This window comes from Cottoperca gobio, chromosome 13 (genome assembly GCF_900634415.1).
Source record: "Cottoperca gobio chromosome 13, fCotGob3.1, whole genome shotgun sequence".
NCBI lineage: Eukaryota > Metazoa > Chordata > Actinopteri > Perciformes > Bovichtidae > Cottoperca > Cottoperca gobio.
Window position 1 is genome coordinate 9,733,354 of NC_041367.1, and position 23,243 is coordinate 9,756,596.

General features: G+C 42.2%; 1 protein-coding gene across 3 annotated transcripts; it reads left to right on the forward strand.

Moving 5' to 3' along the window:
• The first annotated feature begins 33 nt into the window (after nucleotides 1–33).
• mettl16 (methyltransferase 16, N6-methyladenosine) lies at nucleotides 34–22,508 on the forward strand. 3 transcript variants are annotated; one of them, XM_029446722.1, is made up of 11 exons: nucleotides 60–231; nucleotides 498–635; nucleotides 9,373–9,560; nucleotides 10,283–10,423; nucleotides 10,662–10,777; nucleotides 11,002–11,144; nucleotides 13,330–13,399; nucleotides 14,856–14,945; nucleotides 19,890–20,063; nucleotides 21,070–21,229; nucleotides 21,260–22,508. In XM_029446722.1, exons 2-11 carry the CDS (start codon nucleotides 508–510, stop codon nucleotides 21,745–21,747), a joined length of 1,698 nt encoding a protein of 565 aa, XP_029302582.1. In that variant the 5' UTR covers nucleotides 60–231; nucleotides 498–507; the 3' UTR covers nucleotides 21,748–22,508. The 3 variants fall into 3 exon arrangements, with proteins under 3 accessions (XP_029302581.1, XP_029302580.1, XP_029302582.1); XM_029446721.1 differs by having other exon boundaries at nucleotides 34–131; nucleotides 21,070–22,508; XM_029446720.1 differs by having other exon boundaries at nucleotides 58–231; nucleotides 21,070–22,508.
• Nucleotides 22,509–23,243: the final 735 nt, after the last annotated feature.

Sequence of the window (23,243 nt, forward strand, 5' to 3'; positions counted from 1 at the left end):
AATGAATACGAGGTTGACTGACACTGTTTACATGGGAACATGTTTGTGACGTCAACACGCATCTGCGTAGAGAGGTGACGTCACAGACATCCAGGAAGAGAATCACAGGAAGTGAACAACGTTTGGACAACGTGAGTGTGAGCTGTTTCTACAGTTTAGTCAAATAAAGTCCTCACTAGTCGAAAAATAATAATAGGCTCCACAACAACACGGACAATACTACAATAAAAGGTAGGTAGGCACACATACCGGCTAAATATTAGCTTAACATGTTAGCTTTCTGCTTCAAACTAGCTCCGTTAGTTTTTACTCAGTTACCCATACTTAGTTTTAAAATCCAACGACGTCATTAAAGACACAGGTTCATCTCAATATCTTAACGTTAGTGTTCCCTGTTTCAAAGTCAACGTAAGCTCCAAAACAAGGTTTAGTCTTAGTCTAGTGCTTTTATCAGTATGTTTTTTTGTTTAGCTCATGTCTTTCCCCCCTGAAACCAGTGCTCTGATCATGGCTCTGAATAAGTCCATGCATCCCCGGAACCGTTACAAAGACACACCTCCGGACTTTGCTTACCTGGCTGCCAAATATCCAGACTTTCAGCACCACGTGCACACCAGCCTCGCAGGAAGACCTGTGTAAGTACCTGAGACTGTGTGTGTTTAGTATTTCAAAGTAGTCTGCTGTGTATCTTCTTGTCCATCACCCCTGATCTCAAGTCTCTCACCATTATATCAGTTAATTGTATGGATTGGAGATGGCCTCTGTCTCACAGCAGCTCTGTTTTTGCTTTAATTTTTTGCACATACTTATTGATTGCTTATGGATCGTTTGTATCAGGGATGTACACAGAAGTCATGGTTTGGTTTATAGTTCACGGTTCATGTTTCGGTGTGACTTTGGTGCATCAGGGGGGGAAAAATGCATACGTTTATATTTATTTTCATTTATTTTGAACAGACTGTAGTGCCAAATAAAAACGAAACCCTCTTGCTGGGGACTGAGTTAGCATTTAGCCCACTCGCAACTTTGGTAAACAATTCTCATTATAAAAATAAAGAATCTTTCAAACACTTATGTATTACACTGAACAGACACTTTCCCAAAAGGTTGTGTCTCAAAGGTCCATTACGTGTATCAATCTATATAAAGGGCTTGGTTTGGTGAAGGGCACAATATGTTGGCAAGAATTTGAAGAAATGCCATACCTGTTTTAACATGCCCTTGTGCACAAAGTCTTAGATAGATGGATAGATACTTTATTCATCCTGAGGGAAATTTAGGCTTGCAGTAGCTTAAAAACATATAACATTACACATCTAGCGTTCACCGGGACATCCAACGATCTGATACACTGAATTGGTTTCATTGCAGATTGACCTTTCAAATGAATCGGGTATCAGCCATGATGTGATAAACCAACATTATTACCAACATCATTGTGTTTTTTGGGTCCATGTCATTGTAGAATTCAGTATTTACACTATCGGATTCAGTGACCGCCAAGTCCGGCCTCATTCCAATAAACTATGCGCCATACAGGTTTAAAAATGTTGGAAAAAAGTGACCGCTCTCTGACTGCGTTAAGGTATCGGAATTGATATTGGGGCGAAGAAAAAAAAAAATTGGATACATGCATCCACCAATAATTACAACTGGGAAACTCAAATGTTTCTCAGATATATCCAACTTGCCACTTAAAGACATGGAAGAGTCTGGAAAAGCAGACAAATATGGACGGCTGTCAGCCAAACTCCATCATTCAAGGTAATTATATCCAAATATAACGTTAACAATTAAAACATATTGCAAATGTGCAGTTTCTTTAGCCTTACAAACGACCTCTCAGTTGTTCGATGAACACTTGCATGTAGTAAACATGGGAATCCATCCCATCTGTACCATCGCTCACATTATCAACCAACACCAGTGGCCGACTTCACTCATGCTCTTGTGGCTGAAGGGGCGCTGCCAAAATCTTGTGGAAACCTGAAACTAGAAGAGTGGAGGATGTTTTAGCGGCATATTAATGTCCATAGTTATGGAATGAAATGTTCAAGAATAGCATATGGGTGTAATGCTCAGGTGTCCACATACTTAAAGCCATCTTGTGTATGTATTGAAGCAGTGTTGTACATAAACCTCTTCCACCAGTATGCCAGAGTCGAGCCCTGAGGAACCCATTCAGCAGCGCTCCTGCCCCAGCTGACTCAGTCTGATCTTAGCTGCCCACTCAGCTCCTGGCAACAGCAGGAAGACGAAGTCTGGACAAATGATTAATGGACCCAATATCAAAAGATTTTCTCTTTCACTCCATAATCTGTTTTGCGGCTCTTTTTTTCATTACAAATACTTCGCAAGTGAGTGACAGTTTAAAACAAACTTCCAATTTTAAGAATAGGTTGGTGTGTCAATCAAAAACTGCTCTGTAAGCTCCCCGTGTTTCACTAGCTACTCAAACCGGGCACGTGCGTGCATGCGTTCGCCCTTCCTAGAGAAATGCTGCTGAGAAGTCATGATGTGAGAAAGTCCAGGCAGGAGAACAAAGGAAGAATATGTCCGAGATGATTAGTGGTGTTGACGTCAAACGGTGTGAGCTCATGATTGCTGCTGCTGTGGGAAAGAAACAGGAACTAGATTATTTAAGTAATAAAACCCTCATAAATTAAAAAGTAGATGAGTTGGACGTGGATTTTTAATCTTCAGACAACAACCTGAATTGGGTGGAAAGATAAATCACAGATGTCTTTATGCCTCTGCACCGGAGGCAATATGTTTCTGTGTTCTGTCCGTCCGTCTGCGATATCTCAAGAACTCCTGGAGGGAGTTTCTTTAAATTTGCCACAAACATCCACTTGGACTCAAAGAAGAACTGATTAAAATGATGTCAACGGCCAAGCTCACAAAACAACTTTTTTGGTCAACTCAAGTATTCATACGCTAATTATGACGATTTCACACAAAAGGAAAGAATTATGACGAGATGACATTTTGAACAGACGTGGATGTAAACTGCAACTTGACTGGTTGGCAGAGGCATAGTAGTTCTAGTTAGTATAACAGTTTATTGACCTGTTTGTTCATGTGAATGTAGACATTTTGATCGTGTAAATCGCAGGTAAAGCACAGGTGTAATTATTAATAAAGGCTGCATTCACTCCAGGTGTGTCAGTTCCAGGGTCCTGCTGTTGTGCATGCTCACTGGCTTGCTGAGACATCGTTAATGTTATTACTTGCACCAGTGCTCTACCTGCTGTTGCAAGTTAGTGTCTGCAGTTTCTTACAATAACCAGCGATCACAGTCATCAGTACTTCTGAGAGAAATGAATTAAGTCACATTTTGTGTTAATATGTTAATTACCAAACCGTATACAGAAATGTATACCTTATCGTTAGTTGTGCTATCAGACAAATGTTAACTGAAGCTCCATTCAGTCTCCGGGGGAGGTGGGGTGATGCTAACACTACCTGTGCTGGTCAGGGATTTTAATCCCATCCAGAGCATTTATATGGGTAAATTCATTAACACCTTCACCCCGGTCATAATTACAACTGCAATTACCTACTATTCTCTGGCAAACTTGCTGATCTTACTGTATTTTAAATCCTGTCCTGAGAGACGTCCTCGTATTTTAAAGTAAATCGACTTGCCAAAGAGCGACTTGTCCTTCTAATTAATTTTTTAATCAACTTTTGAAAAGGGAGTAAATCAAAACATGTTTGTGCTAATCTGATAAACAAAACATGTCAATATAATGTTCTTTATATAGCCCAATATCACAGAGCACAAGCATTAGCTTGCAAAAAGTAATTTTTATTCTCGAAGGCACTACGCTTAAATTATACATTGAGAGTCGACCCGCCAGCCGAATGATAAGAGAATAAGCAACTAATTGAAAGAGTTTTGCGTTTGGATTTAAAGGCCTTAATTCTGCTATTTATATGAGGACATTTATACATTAACGATGTTCTTGTGCAGCTGTGCAAACTAAAACTCAGGTACTATATTGGCACTGGTAATCATATTTATTTTTGTTGAAAAAATAGCATTTACATTGTACTTTGGTTCAATTGGGTTCTTTTTAGCAGTTAGCTATTGTCAGCTTGTCATTTTATAAATGTACATTTATTTATTAAAACGTTCTTCTCAATCGATACAGAGGCCCGTCTACACAAAGCTAACTCCCAGTGAATGTAAGAGCTGACAGTTATTGTGAGACTTGTGTTTGAGGTCTGCTGTTCATCTGTCAGGACGGAGACGCTCTCCTCCCTCTTTGTTTGTGTTTCATGAAACAGGTACCCCGTCTGCTCGGTGAGGAAATCACTTGTTATTGTCTGTGTTATGCAGATGAATGCCGGCGTCACTGCAGCGAGTCTGAACATCTGTGTGTGAGTGTGAACATATTGGTGTGGGATGATCCTTTTGTGGTTGTGAGGTGGCCAGTCAATCATCTTATGGCGGGCCGAGCATGTGCATGTGTGGGCTCGCTGTAAAACTCAACGTAATGTCTGTGTGTGGCAGGTGTTAATTATCAGTCTGTGTCTCAGACAGACAGACAGACAGACAGACTACAAACAATGGGCTGGTACCGTTATAGGCTGCACATCCAATGTGGAAATTTAGACAATCGGGGAATTAGGCAACTAGACAGTTATGCGTGTGATATGACAAATAAATTAAACATTGGTTCACTAGCAGTAAAGCAGGCTGCATGATCTGCTTTTATTAGATGTTGTGACTAAGAATTTAAATGTTGACCTGCTGGGTGGCGCTAAATGAATGAAGTTGAATGTCTACACAAAATAAGCATGACAATCCATCCAACAGGTGTTAAGATATTTCAGTCTGGGTCAAAGTGGTTGACTGACTGACCTACATCCCTGGAGCTATGCTGGTACCATAGCTAAGAAAGGTGTATTGGTCCGTTAGATGTGTTGTAAACATTCTTCCTTTTTTATGTCCAGCACCTGAAAAGAAGTGTTCGTATTTTTCCTTACAATAAATAGTTTCAGGAGTTGCACATTGCACGATGATCAGACATCGACTCGGGCTGGAGTCAGTTGCCAATTAATTTGTTCTCTCTGCCTGCTGCATGAACGGATGTCGAGGATTTGCGTCTCCCTTCGTGTGTGGCACCGGCTCTTGTTGGCCGTCTGCAGAAATTTGGCTCTTCTTCCCCATCAGTCTGTCATTCCATCAGTGGAGGGATTACTGTGGTTTTGTATTTCCCAATGAATTCATCTACTGAATTTTTAAGACTTTAAGAGGTGAGTTAGGGATGAGAGTAATCTTGGGGAGACACTCACTCAATCCTCGGGGGAGATACGTCTCCCTTCATTTAGGGAACGTCAGCGGGGAGGACTGATAGCAGTGGGCAGAGTGGAGCTCAGACCAGCGGCAGCAGGACAAGAAATATGGGGATGAAATTGGAATTGAAGTGAGGAACAGATCAAATCTAAAAAATAGTCTGAATGTTGGTTTGTTTCAGTTTTTGTGGAAGGAGAAGGCGGGCTAACATCAGGCAGTTAGAGGGTGTGTGTATGTGTGGGGGGGGGGGACGGGGACGGGGATTAGGAGGCATGAGTGGTATTAAAAATGCAACACCCTGGGTGACATTTCATTTGGTAGTCATTTTTATGGGCTGGGAGACATTCATCTGGAGAATGATTTTCACTTCCGTATTTAATGAAATGTTCAATTTTCACACCAGTTGTGTGTGCAGAGATGTATTATTAAACATGTTCTTGGCAATAAAGGACAAATGAGCACCTCTGATGCTCCATTTAAAATTAATAAATGTAAACCTACAATGATCAGCATCGCTGAAAATCGTTATTGCAATGCAGATGTTTTTTAAGATCTGATTATTATTATTATTATTATTATTATTATTATTATTTCACTGATTCAGCTGTCAAGAGGCAGCTGATGACGATCAGCTGTGTGACTTCTGTGCCGTTGCCTTTAATACCCAGGCACAACCATCACTATACTCCAAATCATTTATCTGAAAACCAGATAATTATGAAGAATAATTTGGGCAAAAGTCTGGCAAGCAACTCCAACAAGCTCTGAGTATATACTATATAAAATATACTGAGAAGATCATCTTCTGTTGTTGAAAAGAATAAAAGAAGACCGTTAAGTTCTCCATTTTCTCTGCTCTTTTGTTCCTGTTTCATTATTTGGGGGCAGATGCACCTTAACTCCTCCGGAATAAATGTTTGTGTATTTGTACGTGTTTAATAAATGACCTCATCCAAGCCCGTTCTTATCTTGTATCTGTTTTCTGACTTAAATTTTTTTTATATTTAAAAAAATAAATAAAGAGATGTTGACTACTTGCTCAATTCACATAAACATTTTATTCACCAAATCAGAAACGTCTAGAAAAATTATAATTTCTGCCATGATTGCTGTTTGTCATTTCGATCCCCACTAGCCCTTTTGTTTTTTACAGCATCAGCATATCTGCAGAATTAAAAAATATATCACTAAATGAGCTCAGAGATATTCAAAGTCACTTTAGCTTTAAATTAATATTGAGTTTTAAGTGATGCACTCATTTCTGCTCTTGTGAGGACTCAAAAACGAAAAACACCTGACACGAGAGATAAGTTGCAGCTAATCAGCACAACATTTTTTCCGAGCTCACTCAGAGTGAAGTAGACCTTGAAGGTCACTTCTCTGTGGATAGAGATTGAATGTGTGTGTGGTGTGTGTGTGTGTGTGTGTTACTGTGTGTGTGCTTTCAGGCTGATCATGTAGCATGGAGGTGAGAGCAGTAACTCCCCTCCAGTCTCATGATGTCGTCCTCTTCATCCTTCTGAACCAAAGAGTTTTCTTCCTCTCAGCATTTAAACTTCTTCTTCTTCTTCTTCTTCTTCTTCTTCTTCTTCTTCTTCTTTGTCTTACTCTGTTAACATCGGCTGGAGCTACAGCTGATTCCTACCTCCCCCCCCCCCTTACACTCTTCTTATCAGAAGCAGTACAGTCTATTTAGTCTCATCACAACTTTTTCATCCTTGTTTGTCCCACACGGTGTCCCGTCGGCCACGTTAATGCCGTAAGCACGCAGCGGTGCACCTACGTGGCAGCACAGGCGTAAATCGCGGGCACACTCACGCTCCGTCTGGCATCAGCCATTGCTCCAGCGTGGCCGGATTTGCGTGCTCTCCTCATCTGTTCAGTAGGTGGGGTTGCCATGGAGACGTGGCATTCGCAGTGCTGCTGATGGGAGTGAACGGCCTGCATTACACTCACATACGTATACACACGCACACACACACCCACAGCCACACACTCACTCACTCACTCATCGGAGGCTAAAAATAGAGGGCTGGCCTGAGCAGCTTCCCTCTCTGAATATTGATCCTTATCCAATGATGCCTCAGAGGAGAAATGAAAGAGGGCAGAATATCTGAGAGAGGCAGGCTTTCATTTTGGAAAAGAGTGAGCGTTAAGCTAATGAGGGAGAGCTGATGCATCGGCTTGATTCTTCCCCTCTGCTCAGGCCACTGAGGCCACTTTTGTGCAAATGACTTCAGTGGCTCTTCTTTTGAAAAGGTACCGTGCATCCTTTGAAAAGAGCCAGGTGTTTCCTCCAGGCGGTCGCACTCCTTCAGCCGCTGATTAAACTGGACCATTAACCTAATATGTTCATTACGTGAAGAGACACAGGGTAAGATAGATGTTGGGCTCTACAGGTAAATCACTTCTCATTTGTATCCGTCGCACACCTGGAGGGTCGTTTGTCTTTGTTAGCACTCCTGAATGAAGAGGCAGAGTTCAGTGACCGAGTCACCTCAGCAGCGACGCAGCTTTCTCCCCTGTTTTGCACTCAGTCGACAGGAGATCATCTTAGTGGACGAGAGCAGGACAGTTAAAAGAGTTGAGGCGTGCAGAGTGCTGGTCAGACTTTTTTACAACCAGATGTTTTGTAGCTCACACGAGGAGAAAACATGTCCGATCTGGACTACGACAGCTGATCTGAACAACTAGCGTAGCTCTCCTTTCACCGTGACTTGACTTGGATATATATTTCATGTCTCAACGGTACATGAAGCAACACAGGGACACCTTTTTTTTTTTAATCTAATCGTTGGAGGCATTCTGGTTAATATATGGGCCTGGAAAGAAAGTGAAATTGGGATGCTCTTCTATGTGTTGTGAAGTATCAACGAAGAGGAGCTGAATACCGAGAGAGCGAAGTGTTCCAGCTCTTCATGTGTAATTGATTTGTGAAAATAAAATAAATAAAAACAAAATCAGAGGTTTGCTGCTTTGGATCTTTATACCTCCCATCTCTACCAGTAGTTTTTTTACTCGCACCAAATTGGTGAGGTGCCAGACGCTGCGATGTGTCTAATTACATCTGCCAAGGTGCGAAAGCGTTCAGCGTACCTTTAATTATTCCTCGCTCGCCCACTCGTCCTGTCTGCCACACTCGTGCCCGCTTGTGTGACAGCTGAAATCATTAACCATGTTGAGAGGAAAAGACGGGAGTGCTGAACGAGTGGGACTGAGAATTGGGAGTAAAAAGTGGGAGGTCTTAGCAATGTTGAAAATGTGAATTTCATTGTCATTAGCAAGGGATTGTGGATTGATGGGCTGCTTATCTCCCTATTGTCTGTGTGTGTGTGTGCGTGTGCAATGTGAAGTAATGGGGATCAGTGCAGAGAGCTGCAGCAGGCTGGAGGAGCACAGGGTTAATGAAGTGCAGTATTAAGAGCCGTTTGTAAATTACTGTCAGGCTGCCTCATTGAAAAAACAAGAGGATCAGCAACTCACTAAATTAAAAACATCCTTAAAGGGAAAATGTGGTTTCATACAACATTGGTTTAATTTTTGTAGCTTTGGTCACCCTTTCTATCCGTAATATTAACCATCAGGTTTAACGTTAATCAAAATCAGTTAGAGGAGAAATCAAAGGTGAGCAGTAAAATCATCAATCTGTTCTGAACGACAATCTCCAATACTGGAGATAGTTTGAAACCTTTCTTATAGAAAACCACTTTGAGAAACGATGAACATGTAGAATTGATTTGGAGTCCTTCATTTTAAAGTAGCAATCCTTAAAAGTTCAATGTGTAAGATGGGCCAGAATGTAAACATAAAACGAGTTTAGACGGTGAACTACTGCCCCTCATTTCTTTGGAGCAGGTGGCTCGGAATTACACATTGAACCTTTTAAGATTTCAGTCCTGTTTGATTTGGCGACACCCTATTTGCTGGTTGCAAAACAAACTGCACGAGTCAGATGAAGAGCTGAAATAACAGAAATAAGACCCAAGTGGTTAATAAACCTGAATGTTCCTTTGTGTAGGTCCTACAGTAGGATTTAAAGGCTATCCATGTTTGTTTTTCTCCTCCAGTGTGAATTTCAAAGAGCCGGAGGCAGTCCGAGCGCTGACCTGCACCCTGCTGAAGGAGGACTTTGGTTTGACCATCGCGATCCCTCTGGAGCGCCTCATCCCCACCGTCCCCCTCCGCCTCAACTACATCCACTGGGTGGAGGACCTCATCGACGGCCAGAAGCAACCACGCAGGGGCATCGACATCGGTACCACCACCACTCTTTGTGTCATTTCCTTCACATCTTTTACAGTGTATGGGTGCGATAGGATCATCATGTGGTGGGGATCCTCCAAATCAACGCCGCTGACTTTACTTTTCATGTAACTGAGAGATTTCCTGAAGTGATCAGTGATAACTGTAATTTTGTACAATTTATAATAGGCTCTTTATTTTACATTTAACATTTATCAAGCTCCGCCTAAATGCGCAAAACAAGAGAGGTACCCCTGCTCTTGTTTATTCTGGATGTGGCTGCCAGCAGCGCAGAGCCGCACACAAAATGTCAGTTGGTGCCTCCAGCTGGTTCACATGAGCCCAGTGTTCCCAGCACTTACCAGCTAAATCCCCATCCACATGTCCCAGCGTGTTTATCGTTCTGTCTGTCAGACGTGTGCGAGTCCTCTTTAGGACCTCAAGGTCACTGATTGGTGACCCTGAATCCTTCTGTGAGCAGATTGAAGCTGTCAGTTCTCTGATGGATCACCACTCTTTACTAACTGGAGCCACTTTTATCTGAGCTTGGACTGACTGTAGTTGCGTCATATGTGGATGATTTAATAACAGCTGCTGGGTCTGACATTTATTGTCCATTATAGTCCCTTTTACTTTAAACAACACATTTCCATATTGTCCAATAAAACTCATAACCATTTATCATCTTAAAGAACTTGCACATCCTCAAACTGCCCAAATGATGCGTTTCCTCAGGTACTGGTGCGTCCTGTATCTACCCCTTACTGGGAGCCACGATGAACGGCTGGTACTTCCTGGCCACAGAGGTGGACGACATCTGTTTTGACTACGCTACGAAAAACGTTGAGCAGAACCGCCTGTCTGACCTCATTAAAGGTAAATATGTCCACTCATCCTGAAGAACATATATCTCAAGACATTAGACCGCTGCATTTCAACCACAGTCTTTCAGTGTAGTGTGTATGTTGTCTCACGGAGTGTGTCTTAAAGGGAGGCTATACATTGTTTATAGGCTTTTAGCCTCGTTTTGTTTTCCCCAAGAGCGGACATGATAAGCTAAAACTTTGAACTTACTAACGGTACCTGCCTCATCTCTGTGTTTACACTTTCCTAGTTGTGAAAGTCCCACAGAAGACTTTACTGATGGACGCCTTGAAAGAAGAGACGGAAATAGTATACGACTTCTGCATGTGCAATCCTCCTTTTTTTGCCAATCAGCTCGAAGCGAAGGTGAGTGTTTCCCTGATTAAAACATGCCTAAAACTGCTCTCCCAGCATAAAGCCCAGGTCCATTAACACTGGCTGGCTCAAAGACAGCCTTAGCTCGCAGTGGCACAATAGTGAAAAAGCGGCTAATTAGAGTTAACACTGTCCTCTGTGTTTGTTTGCACGATAGTAACAGGTTTCTAACAGGATTTCATCTTAAGCTCTGTCTGTCTTGTTGCTCTCTCCAGGGGGTAAACTCCAGGAACTCAAGGCGACCTCCTCCCAGTTCAGTGAACACAGGCGGGGTGACGGAGATCATGGCAGAGGGCGGGGAACTGGAGTTTGTCAAGAGGATCATTCATGACAGCCTGCAGCTAAAGAAACGCTTGCGGTGAGATATAGAGCCGGACTTTGACCTGCTGTGTGTGTGTGTGTGTGTGTGTGTGTGTGTGTGTGTGTGTGTGTGTGTGTGTGTGTGTGTGTGTGTGTGTGTGTGTGTGTGTGTGTGTGTGTGTGTGTGTGTGTGTGTGTGTGTGTGTGTGTGTGTGTGTGTGTGTGTGTGTGTGTGTGCTATATGTATCTCAATGACAGACTGTAAATATTCCACATCTAAGTGGCAGATGGATGAACAAGAGTGCTGCAGTTTTGTTCTCTTTGAAGAGGCTTCGAGAGGTTTAAATGGCCGCTGAGAGCACCAGTGAAGGGGAGACACCAAGAGGTGAAATGTGCAGATGGGTCGCTGCACATTAATGGAGCTGTCACCCACACTTGTTTTAATGATTCTGGCACATGCTCTCCCTGTACTGTATCCGGGAGCCCACAGGGAACAGCTGTGTTTGGGTGGGTGGGGGTGTCTCCAGCGGCCATCACTCTACCCTCCCCCGTAACCAGGGATGTCACTGGGGCAGCAGAGTGAGACACGGATAGAGGGAGCTGCAGAGTGGAGCTATTAAAACTGATTAGACATGCCTCACCTGCTTTGCCTCCTACAGGGGAGTGGTGTGTGTGTGGGTGTGTGTGTGTGTGTGTGTGTGTGTGTGTGTGTGTGTAATGCGTCAGTAGAAACATGAGCGGCCCTGAGAGGGACCCATCTTTACAGCTGCCTGCTCCTGTGTGGCTCTATGTTACAGTCATGTAGCGAAGAGAAGAAGTGGGAATGAACCCAGTCTAATGTTTGAGGCTCGAGCCGAACCAACCAGAGCCGGCTGTCACTCCCAAATGCATGCTGGGACACCAGAGCGACCAGGTGTCCATGGAAACATTGCCAGCTTCACCGATTGGTCCTGTGAGACGCCCTCTCCAACCGCCCTGCTCCTCTTCCCCGCTTCTTTCCACTGAAGTGTAATTACTGTCAGATCGGGGCAAATCACCTTAGTTCCCAGTTTAACACACATCCAAAGCCCCAGTTAGATATGAGGTAATACTCCTCATTTATCATCCCATTGATATGAAAATTACCATCTTTGCTAATAAGATTTTAATCACACGTGCTTCAACATGTGAATAGAGAATATGGATGCCGATGCAGCTGCACACTCAGGGATGTTTGGCAGAGGGGGGAAGCCGGTGGCTGCTCTGGGTGTTCCTCCCCACTGTGTCGAAAAGTGGGGAACATCTGTGGATATTAGAGCTGTTCAATATTTCATTTAGTCAACCGAGGCTCACATGTTGCTCTCCCCCTCCCCTTCACCCCTTCTGGTGCATCTTCATGCCTCCCTAACCTGATTACAAATCATCGTCCTTTCTCTATTGAAACTCTTTAAGATGAGATTTCATCTACAGTCGTTGGGTGTGGCTGTAGATTTGAATATTTAGGAATATGGCTATTTACAAGGGCTTAGCTTTGAACACAAGTCAGAGACGGAAACCAGAGACATTTATTTTGCTTGATAAATGATAACAAAAATGGTTGCCAATTAATTTTCTGCTAATCAACTAATTACCTTTAGAAATACACATTATTTTACCCCAAAATCATGCAGAGGAGGCTGAGGTCAGCCCTGAGTAGAGGCTGCAGTCATGAATTCTGGCAGCTGGACAGCCAGGACAGGATTTTAGTGAGTAAACGCACCTGATAAAAGCAAACAAAAAACAAAGCTAAACGCCCCTGAGGTTGTATTGATGTGCTTTTCATGCTTATTTATCACATTTTATGTTTTTTCCCCAAGCTTGGGCAATTAAATGAAGACCAGATAATTAGCTTTAAATAATATCTAGTGAAAGCTAAACAAACCCTGACACGGTTTGTGTTTCCGTCCAGTCTGACTCCCTGATGTGTTTCTCTTTGCTCCATCATCCTGGACTCTACTTATTGATCAAGACCAACCCGTCCTCTTTATTGCACAGCAGAGATTATTGATCAGGCTTCCACCAAGGGACGACTTCAAAACAGCTTTTCCTCCACTGGACCGTACACACACAAACACACACACAGATGTTTTTCCTGTCTCCTGTTTACTTTTTGTGTTTGTGTTGCTCCCCAACGCTCGCCTCGGCTCGTTTGATCGCTGCTTGCTAGTTCATGCCCGATAACACAGCGACACACAGCTGGTTAATGTGGATTCTTCTTTCTGCAGGTGGTACAGCTGCATGTTGGGGAAGAAATGTAGCTTGGCACCTTTGAAAGAGGAGCTGAGGAAGCAAGGGGTGAGTACCAACCAAAGCAAACACACAAATACATCTGCATCCTCTGAAATCAATGAGATACAAAGCATCCACAGCTTTTGATCTCCGTTAGCTCATGCAGGAAGGTGCCCCTTCTGTGCAGGTTTGATAATGGCTTGTTAAAACAATCTTTGCCTCGCCTCTCAAACCCCAACACTCTTCTGGGACTTTGTATTGACGTTAGAAGCAGACGGCCATCTCCATCAGAGAAGCAGATACCCAGAAAAATAAAACACATCAGCTTCTTCCAATATGTTCCCTAAGCGCGGTCACAAATGAGCCATGAAGGAGCTGATTTCTTAGCTGTGCATGACTGAATCACAGGGCGCTCTGTAGCTAACATGCATTAGTGTCATTAGACCAACTAATAGCCCTGCACATGACTCCTGACTGCTGCAGGCCGCGGGTCTCTCACATGCTCAAAGAAATAAACTCCACCTGTCATCCCTCAAAGCTCCTCCAGAGGTTCTCGGGTGCTGTCGCTGCTCATCAGAGTGAGTGCGTCCTTGGCTAACGTCCAGAGAGGAGACTGTTGCCTCTTTTTAAAGTGTGTGTAAACAGAAACCCGGCCTAGTGAATATGCTAATGCTTTTATCACCCATTACTCGATCTTCTACTCAGCTCTGTGTTTTTTAATTTAGCAAATGTGAACGTCTCCGAGACGGAGCTCTTTGACCTCTGACCTTTTATCTTAGTGACCCTCCTCGTATTAACTGGAGCAGTCCTGAGAGACACTTAAAGTGCTCTGTTAGCACAAGGGTCTTCACACCGCATCACAGAGTCATGGATTTAAGAAATTTCACTCCCTGCTAGAGAGGTGGAGCTCATGAAGCCAAAACTCACACCAGGAAAAATGCTTTCTGGGTCTGTTGAAAATGATTTGGTTATGTAGAACTGTTTTACATTTTATTATCACACCGCCGACTAGTTCACTGTCTCCAGTTTTAAATATGGAATAAAGATGAGAAAGATTTTATGTTTTTATCTACCGTTTTATTTTATGGGTATTTATTTAATCAAATTTTTTAATCAACGTTAATTGATTAGGATGGGACCATTATAACTTCCACTGGTAACCATATTTCCTATAGGTTATAATATAATAGGTTCAAAGTTCAAATTAAATATTTAAGGCTTTTTTCAGGTAATTCTACTTGCAAAGGAAGGCACCATGTTTCCTCCTTGATTATTTAAGAAAAAAGACTTTCACAAGGCTTTTATATATATATATATATATATATATATATATATATATATATATATATATATATATATATATATATATATATATATATAATTACCCAGATGTTTGACGCCGATTGTCATCTGTTTCTTTGCTAAAATGTCCATGATATTTAATGTTTGGCTCATTACCTGCTAGCTGCTGCATTGGCGAGTGTCGCAGTGCTGATCATACCTCTGTTTCTCTTGTTGTCAGGTACCTAAAGTAACACACACAGAGTTCTGCCAGGGGCGGACGATGCGATGGGCGCTGGCCTGGAGTTTCTATGATGATGTGATTGTTCCGGTAAGTCTGAGCAGATTTTATTCCCCGTGTGCACTTCAATAACTCGTGCCCTATTGCACATTTCAGACGCAACAGATTATTTTGTGGTCGTTATGGCTGGATAATGAAATTCAGTACCGTGTGCTTCGATGAAACAGAGAAATAGGTTGTGACCAAATAGTAAAAATCCGTCCTTTCCGAACCACTTTTCCTTGACCGTATGACGTTTTCCCTCAGGATCAAGAAAAGATGTAAAGAAGAATTCATAAGGAGTAAGAAAATATAACTGCGGTGCTAAGAGAATCCGACTGCACTTTCAATTGGCTTTATTTAACACAAAGAAAATGAGTCACAGTGACAAACTCAATGCTGTACCATTCAAGTAAAGATTCCTTTACGAAACACAATCTCACCTCCAAAGAAGGATGTGTTCAATTCATCCATAGCGTACAACTAAACAGTGATGGCGGATGTTATTGGCCGAATTGTGAGACACTTTGAATGTTGCTGACGCAAGGACTTGTGGAGCAGGATGGTCAAGTGTATAGTATGCTAAAGGAGATAAAGGAGGAAGCATTGAAGCTCCTTTCTTGAGCATTTAGAGAATTGATGGGTAATTTCCGAAGCTAAAAGACTACACAAGTCAACACACAAGTAAGTAATCTGTTGGACATTTTGCTGCTTGCTGATATTTCCTCCTCCTCCTCTATTTTCCACCACCTCCATATTCTCGCCCCTCTCCGCGCTGTATCCTCCTCCCCTCCAGCTCTGTTCCATTTAAAGCACTTACTCCTTCCTCCTTCCTCCTCTGGGGAGATCTTTATGTGATTTCTAACATGCTGTATCCAGGCAACAGTTGCCAGGGCAGGACTGTGTGCGTACCTTTGTTTTGTCTGGACAGTGAGAGAGTTGGAGATAAATACAAAGCAGTGACTGTGAAGTAGCCACAAAAGCTAAATTGCTCATATTAATGTTAGCGTGACGACAGAGTGAAGATGAAGGAAGGTGGAGGCGGTCAGCTGAGGCTGAGTGACGGAGACTGTTTTGTTTGACTCCTCTCTGTTTTGGCCTTTTCAGCATAAAAGCAGTTGAGCAGAATGATTGGCCTACATTTTCTCCTGCGACCCTCCTCCTCCTCCTCCTCCTCCTCCTCCTCCTCCTCCACTTTGACGCACATCCGCTGTCATTTGCACTCGAGAGCAGCTCGCCATCATTACAATGCAGACCCCTCGAGCATGTGTGCGTGTGTGTGCGTGCTTACATGACAGACGTTCTGCATGTGTAATTCCTTGCATGGTTGACTACCTAATTCTGCCTACTTGCGTGTGTTCCTATGGATGTCTGCTATATATGTATTTGCATGGAGGTGCTCATTAATGTTACATATAGACTATAACATATGTGACGTGCATGCAGCCGTGACCTACTTAACCCTCTTATTACCAGGTCAGCCTGCAAACTACCGTCGTCTGGGCTGTTTTAACTTTACTTAACCACACGGGTTACCATTTGTCTTCTACAGGTGACACTTAAAGTGAAACTCGGGCTACAACACGACACATCTGAATCTTTGGAGTCACAAGGTTGACTTGTATCTCACATCCAGGAAGTTCAAAACAGTCCTTGGTACAAATGGACTGAAGCTGCTTTAAAGGGGAACCAATTTTACATATTTTCAAATGTTCCAACCGTCGGCCTCCTCTCTCCACCTTTCCATGTCACGCTGCTGCTTGTAAAAGGTTCAGGGTTAAGTGTGAGCACTACTGTAAGGTATTCTGTTTAGTTGCCTCTTAGCGAAAGCTCTGAGGGAATTGAAGTTCCCTCTAGTAAACAGCAATACACTGTATATGGTGCTTTTATTGTGAAAGGTAAGAACGGAAGAAGTGACGCTGTAATGCGCCGCCGTTGACAATGTGGGAGCAATAAAGACTTTGCCGTCTTGGTTCAGACGATGGAGCCTCCGTGTTATTGTGTTGTTACCTTCATAAAGGATTTAGAGGTGTGGAGTTCATAAGAAGTGATCTTACCATCAGCTGCTACTAGCATAACGCACAGAAATGTGAGGCTGAACTGTCAGTGGTAGGTAGTGTCATTGTGGGTAATGTAGGCTTCGTGTTTTAACAAGGAAAAGCAAAGTGTGAAATCAAAAGGACGATATCTCTGGTTCTGCTGCATCAATTTTATTTATCTATTTTCTTAAATTGTTCATCGGGAGTCATATTATAGGAGTTCAATGCTAAATCTCTTTAAAATCAATATCTCGTTATAGCCTTCATGCTGGTCTCTGTTTCTATGTGTACATCCTCCCCAGTATATTGTCCCAGAAGGAACAATGAGTACAGTATCCAGCGTACAGTAGTTGTTAAGTACTTAGCTTTTGAACTGGGGTATTATGAAGAAATAAAACATTGAATTCTACTTTTAAAGGCAAAAGTCATTTTGGTGTATCTGATTACCTAGAGGGGAAAATGCAGAGGATGGATTAAATTAATTGGACTGAAGGAAAACAAGATGCAGATAAAGAAATCCAGCAAAAACCAGACAAAGGGAAGGAGACTGTGGATAGTGAGATTAGAGGAAATGTAGACGGAGGCAGCCAGGCTTTATCCGAGCCCCGAGGCGTCTTGTTGTTGCTCATACGGGCCTCCGGCATGAGGGGGTGCAGGAAGGTTCAGAGTTCAGGAATCCATGTAGGGGGTATTGGTACTTGACGAAACAGGTGTGTGTGTGTGTGTGTGTGTGTGTGTGTGTGTGTGTGTGTGTGTGTGTGTGTGTGTGTGTGTGTGTGTGTGTGTGTGTGTGTGTGTGTGTGTGTGTGTGTGTGTGTGTGTGTGTGTGTGTGTGTGTGTGTGTGTGTGAGATCAAGATGGATGATTGAATGACATATCAAGAGAGAACAGCTCTTATAGGCTTTTACTGTGCCGAGTTTTCAAAATTAGGCCAGGCTTTTATTGTGAGGTCATTTACCCATATCGTTCGTGTGTGTATGTGAGAGGGAGAGCATGTGGTGAGGTGAGAGTGTGTAAGTGGGATTAATAATGGAGTGAAGGAGTCAGAAGAGGATGTGATTCAGGGGAGAAGGGTTCATGTAAAGATTGTACTCATGTGGCATTTATGCTCTTTGTCTGCGAGTCTATCCTGTGTGCTATATACTAATGTATTAGTGCAAGCATCTGTGTCAAGGATGCTGCGTACAAACACACAGGTTTGGCTTGATGGATCTTTATTGATTTCCTTCCCTTCCACAATGAGCTGTAGGGCTTGCAGAGCGTGGAGGAAAAAGGGAAAGAGAAACGTCTGTGAGAGACAATAAGAAATAAAAGAAGCTCTAACAAACAGTAAACAGACTTCATAGTTCATTGTCAACAAATCAATGAATAAATACGTTCCATCATCTTCTAGACATGCAGCTACAATGACCATCATATGATCAGGATTGAAAACCTTTTAACTGGAAGTTTTTCAATAAAAATGAAGCAGATGCAGGAATGTGAATTTATTTATTATACTTTTCAGATTTTTCGGTTATGCTTAAGAGCGATTAGAGAACAAAAATAAATTTGTATTACATACTGTAGTTTTTTTGTATTTTTTAAACAAGCTGCTAAATCTTCCGATGCACCAAAATGAACGAGTAATCAAAAGTTGCCTCTCAGATCAGTGCAGCAGTTTGAAGGTCACAGTCTGCGCCTTCCTTCGGCTGTTTGTAGGTCAGTCGGCCATGCTGTCTGCTCCGTCACAGTACAGTGCAGACCCCCGCTGCCTCTCCACTTTAAGTCAGCCTGCAGTGACTCGCCAGTGCGGCGTTGACTTATTTGCTGCAGTGGACTTGAAGGGGACGTTCCCCTCCAGAGCGTCTGTTGTATTCAGACAAGGATGGTTAATGACCTCCACCGCCATCACAGCGTGACATGAGAGGGGATTAGAAATAATGAGCGGGTTTAATTCATGGCAGGCTCAGGAGGAGCTCATGTGGTTTGAGCGCCCTCTTGTGGTGTTTAACAAACATCCATCTTCAGTTTAACCACAGACACAGAAGTTAAGAGCTTTCCGTACACTGTACCACAGAGCAAGAGGTGAAGGCAGCTGCCAGATGAATGCATCGTCTTCAAACAAAACAAAGTGTTTTAGATAGTGACCACACTCACAGTATATACATGTACAATAAATCAGAGCTGCAACAATTGGTTAACTCATCAATTATTCGATGGACGGTAAAATAATAGCCAACCTTCTGATAATTTACTAATTCAGTAAATGTTGTTTTCAGCCGATCAAATGTTGAGATTTCCTGCTTTTCATCAGTTTTTTTATCATATTAAACTGAATATCTTTTGGTATTGGAAATAAAATGACATTTTGGACTTGGATGAACTTATTTCACAATTTTTTGACATTTTATAAACCATTAAATGATAATGAAATTAATAGTTAATCATTGATTAATACTAGTTTGTGTATTTCTTTTCCGTGTTTTTTCATTTTCAAACATGTTGCCTGTGGGGGAAAAAGCCTTTGTCTTGTCAAAGAATTTCAATTTTGCCAAAAAAGATGTGATGCAGCTTGTGCTGTGGGTGAAGCGCTGCCCTCTGCTGGCAGCCTGCTTCTGGACGTAGCTGTTTTTGGACTGCTATATTTCTCCAGTGATATCTAATCTTCAGAAATACTGTTTTCTTTGGCTGGAACAAAAAAAATCTTCTCTATTGTCATTTGTAATCTTTACTATCTGATTTATCTGGAGTTTGTATTTTTTTTTTTGCATATTTAAGAATGTGCTTATTGCAAAATAATATTTTTTGCCCATGGTAGCACAGGTATCTTTGGTATTGTTGGCTTCACCCACACATCCCTCTGTTTCTCTATTCATATCATTTGTAGTCCATTGTATTTTGTTTTACGGTCCAATAATACCCTGTAGCAGACTATTTATTCATTTTCTCCTAACCTCCCTCCTTTTTATCTCAGTCTCCTCCTAGTAAAAAGCGTAAACTGGAGAAGGCGCGGAAGCCCCTTTCGTTCACTCTACCAGAGGCGGGACTGAAGGAGCTGCAGGTCAAAGCATCGGCTTTAGGCGGTGTTGCCCGCGGCGCCGTGGACAGCATCACTGCTCTGCTGGAGAAAACACTCACTCACCTGCGGGTAAGCAGAACTTGTTTAGACACAAAAACAAACAGACTAGATCAAGCGAGAAATTTTTTTTATTTCTATGTAGAGTCCTTTCCATAATGTTGTCAGACACAGAGTTTGAGGAATTGCTCTAATGTGGGCGTAATTGCACCCCAAATTCCCAAAAGGATGCAAAGGAGAATACAATATAAGTTATTGTAGTGCAGTCTTGAACACGGCCTCAGAAGTTACTGTAGAGTTGAATCAACTCGTCCCACTCGGTCTCAGAAGAAACACAAGCTTCACAAATACACTTTTCATTTGCAGGTCTGTTGCATCACATCTTTAATCACCAGAAGTTGGTGCCTACATGCAGGTTTTTTAAAACGTGGGAAACCTGCTAAAATAGGCAATAGACCGCTTTTGCATTTCAAGTAGAAGAGTATGTCTTTCTGTTGTTGTTTTTGCACTTTTGATGTTGCGAGCGCATCAGTAGCAGTGTTAGTAAACAGTAGAAAGCAGCATGGAGTTACGCTGGTTACTTCTATTTTTATACCTTTTTCAGTCTCTCTTCCGATCTCAAACCAGAGTTGGTGGAAAGACTTACAAAGACTGTTTGGATTAGTTTTATTTTGTTTCCTTTAGAGTTTGAATGAAGTGTGTTAACACGCGTCATCAGGACAGTGTGCCCGAAAAGAGGCCGAAAGTAGCATCATGTTTCAATCACTGCGTATTGGAGCTGGAGCCGATAAATATCCGGGACTACGGCGGGGTCATTTGTTGAGGGAAGGAATGCCAATTGTAACCTTTCCCTCTGAAGACCAAAGCCAGATGTTTTTGTGGATTTTAGAGTCGGGGCATTAGAGTTCAGGTTTATGTCGCTTTCCCATCCTGTGTATGTAGCAGTCATTTTGTGCAGTGGTCAGCTAATGGTCACATGCTTACTGTACTACAGTTAAAGCAATCAATCAGTTTAATACGTCATGCATCTGCAGTAAACGTCCTCATTAGTAAGATTGTCTTCTGTGTGGCTCTGCAGGTGCTACACAAACGTGTCCCGTGTGGGAAGCAGGAGCAGAGCCTCTTTCTAACAGCTGTGGAGAACACCTGGATCCACGCACGAGAGAAGCGACGTGAAGGGTCGCGTCAGCTGCGAGAGCTTCCCCGGGCGCCTCACTGTGCTGGCACAAGCTCTAAAACTGCTCCAGCCACAGCTGCTCCGGCCACAGCTGCTCCGGCCACAGCTGCTCCGGCCACAGCTGCTCCTGCCACAACCCCTGCCTCCACTCAAAACAGCAACACCCAGAGTGATGGTGCTCAAAACAAAACTATGTCTGCACAGGAGCTAGTGCAGGTTAGAAATGGCACCTCTTTAAATGAGACATGTCCAGATGTGACACACAATCCAACTGCAGAACAGAAAGATGCCTTAGAAAATGTATCTAGTGAAGACATGGAGTCGTCTACCTGCACAGGCGCTGGGCAGGAAATAGGCCCACAGGAAGCTCCAGCTGCAGCGAGTGAACCGCCCTCTAAACGACCCCTGAGCCCCGCTGCAGTCGAACACTTCCTGTTTAAATGTCTGCTGAACGTGATTCTGGATGAGAGGGACGTAGTGATCGAGATGCACTGGGTCGAGGGTCAGAGTAAAGACCTGATGAACCAACTGTGCACGTACCTGAAGAACACCCTTTTAAGGTCTATTGCGAAGCCATAAATGAGCAGATATTGTTTTTAGATTGGATTATTGAATTCATTGTGACTTCTGCAGGTTTATTCAAGTAGATAATCAGAAGTCCACATCTAAAATATTTTGTACTTTGTCAGTTAACCTTGTAAGACATACTGCATATTGGTGTTTTGTGCTAAAATTTGTCGAAACATTTGCAATAAATGTACTTTTCTTTTAACAGTGTTTATTAATGTTTTCCTTTTTAATAAGTACAAATGACAAACCTCCCCAATAACTAAATTTTACTCGACAAAAAAAAACGAATAGGTGACATAAACACAGAATATACGTACATATGTATATTGTTATTTTAAGATGAAGTACATTTAAATGGCCACAAAATGGCAGTGTGTGTTTCTTCTATGGGACTATATTCCTGTCATGATCTTTTTGTATTAAGAAGAAATCCTTTCATTCCTTTATTACATGTTCTTTGTGAATGGCTTTGGAAGTTGATCCCACTGATTTTGACAGTAGGCATGTCTTAATTTTACACACAGCCTGTTTAATTCAGGATGTTCCTGCAGCCCCTCAGTCCTTCCTGTGTGGAGAACCTTTAGTATCGTGGTCTACTATTATTACTCTGTTGCAAGCGACACTTCCTGAACAGGGCTGAGTGAATAACAGGAAAAGACTGTTTTCTGTGTGTGTGTGTGTGTGTGGAAGTCAATAGTCTGGCTATTCCTTGCTCCTTTCGGGCTGATGTAATAAGATTAATATCATGAATAAATACACTAGAGCTGAAATGATGATTGATTTATCTAGAAAAGGCCAAATCTGCTGGCTCCAGTTTCTCAAATGTGAGGGTTTGCTGGTTTTTCTAACTGTTTCACAGCATCGTGAGATTGAATATCTTTAGGTTTCTTGGATTGTTGGCTGGACAAAAAAAACCTTCTTGGGTTTTGGAAAACTGCGTGGGTAATTGTCACAATGTTCTAACATTTTATACAATAAATCATTAATCTATTAAAAGATGTATACCAATGCAATGTGTTTTGCTGGCAGGTTACAAACAGTAGCATATGTCTACTTATCTATTTTGTATTCCCCCACCAAATAAGTCTGATTGGTTTAGAATCATCTTTTATATACATAATGTACAGGTACATCTCAATAAATTAGAATATCGTGGAAAAGTTGGTTCATTTTACTAATTCAATTCAAAAAGTGAAACTCATATTATTCATTACACACAAAGTGAAATATTTCAAGCCTTTATTTGTTTAATCTTGACGATTACGGTTTACAGCTAATGAAAACCCAAAAATCAGTATCTCAGAAAATTTGAATATTGTGAGAAAGTTCAATATTGTAGACTCACGGTGTCACATTCTAATCAACTAATGAACTCAAAACACCTGCAAAGGTTTCCTGAGTGTTTAAATGGTCTCTCAATCTGGTTCAGCAGGCTTCACAATCACTGGGGAAGACTGCTGACTTGACAGTTGTCCAGAAGACAGTCATTGACACTCTCCACAAGG

Excerpts from the sequence above, each read along its gene's own strand:
- mettl16 (XM_029446721.1), top strand. The coding sequence starts at position 508 with ATGGCTCTGAATAAGTCCATGCATCCCCGGAACCGTTACAAAGACACA. Across the intron at positions 10,778-11,001 it reads CCAATCAGCTCGAAGCGAAG|GGGGTAAACTCCAGGAACTC; the intron begins GTGAGTGTTTCC and ends TGCTCTCTCCAG. Across the intron at positions 20,064-21,069 it reads AAACACTCACTCACCTGCGG|GTGCTACACAAACGTGTCCC; the intron begins GTAAGCAGAACT and ends GTGGCTCTGCAG.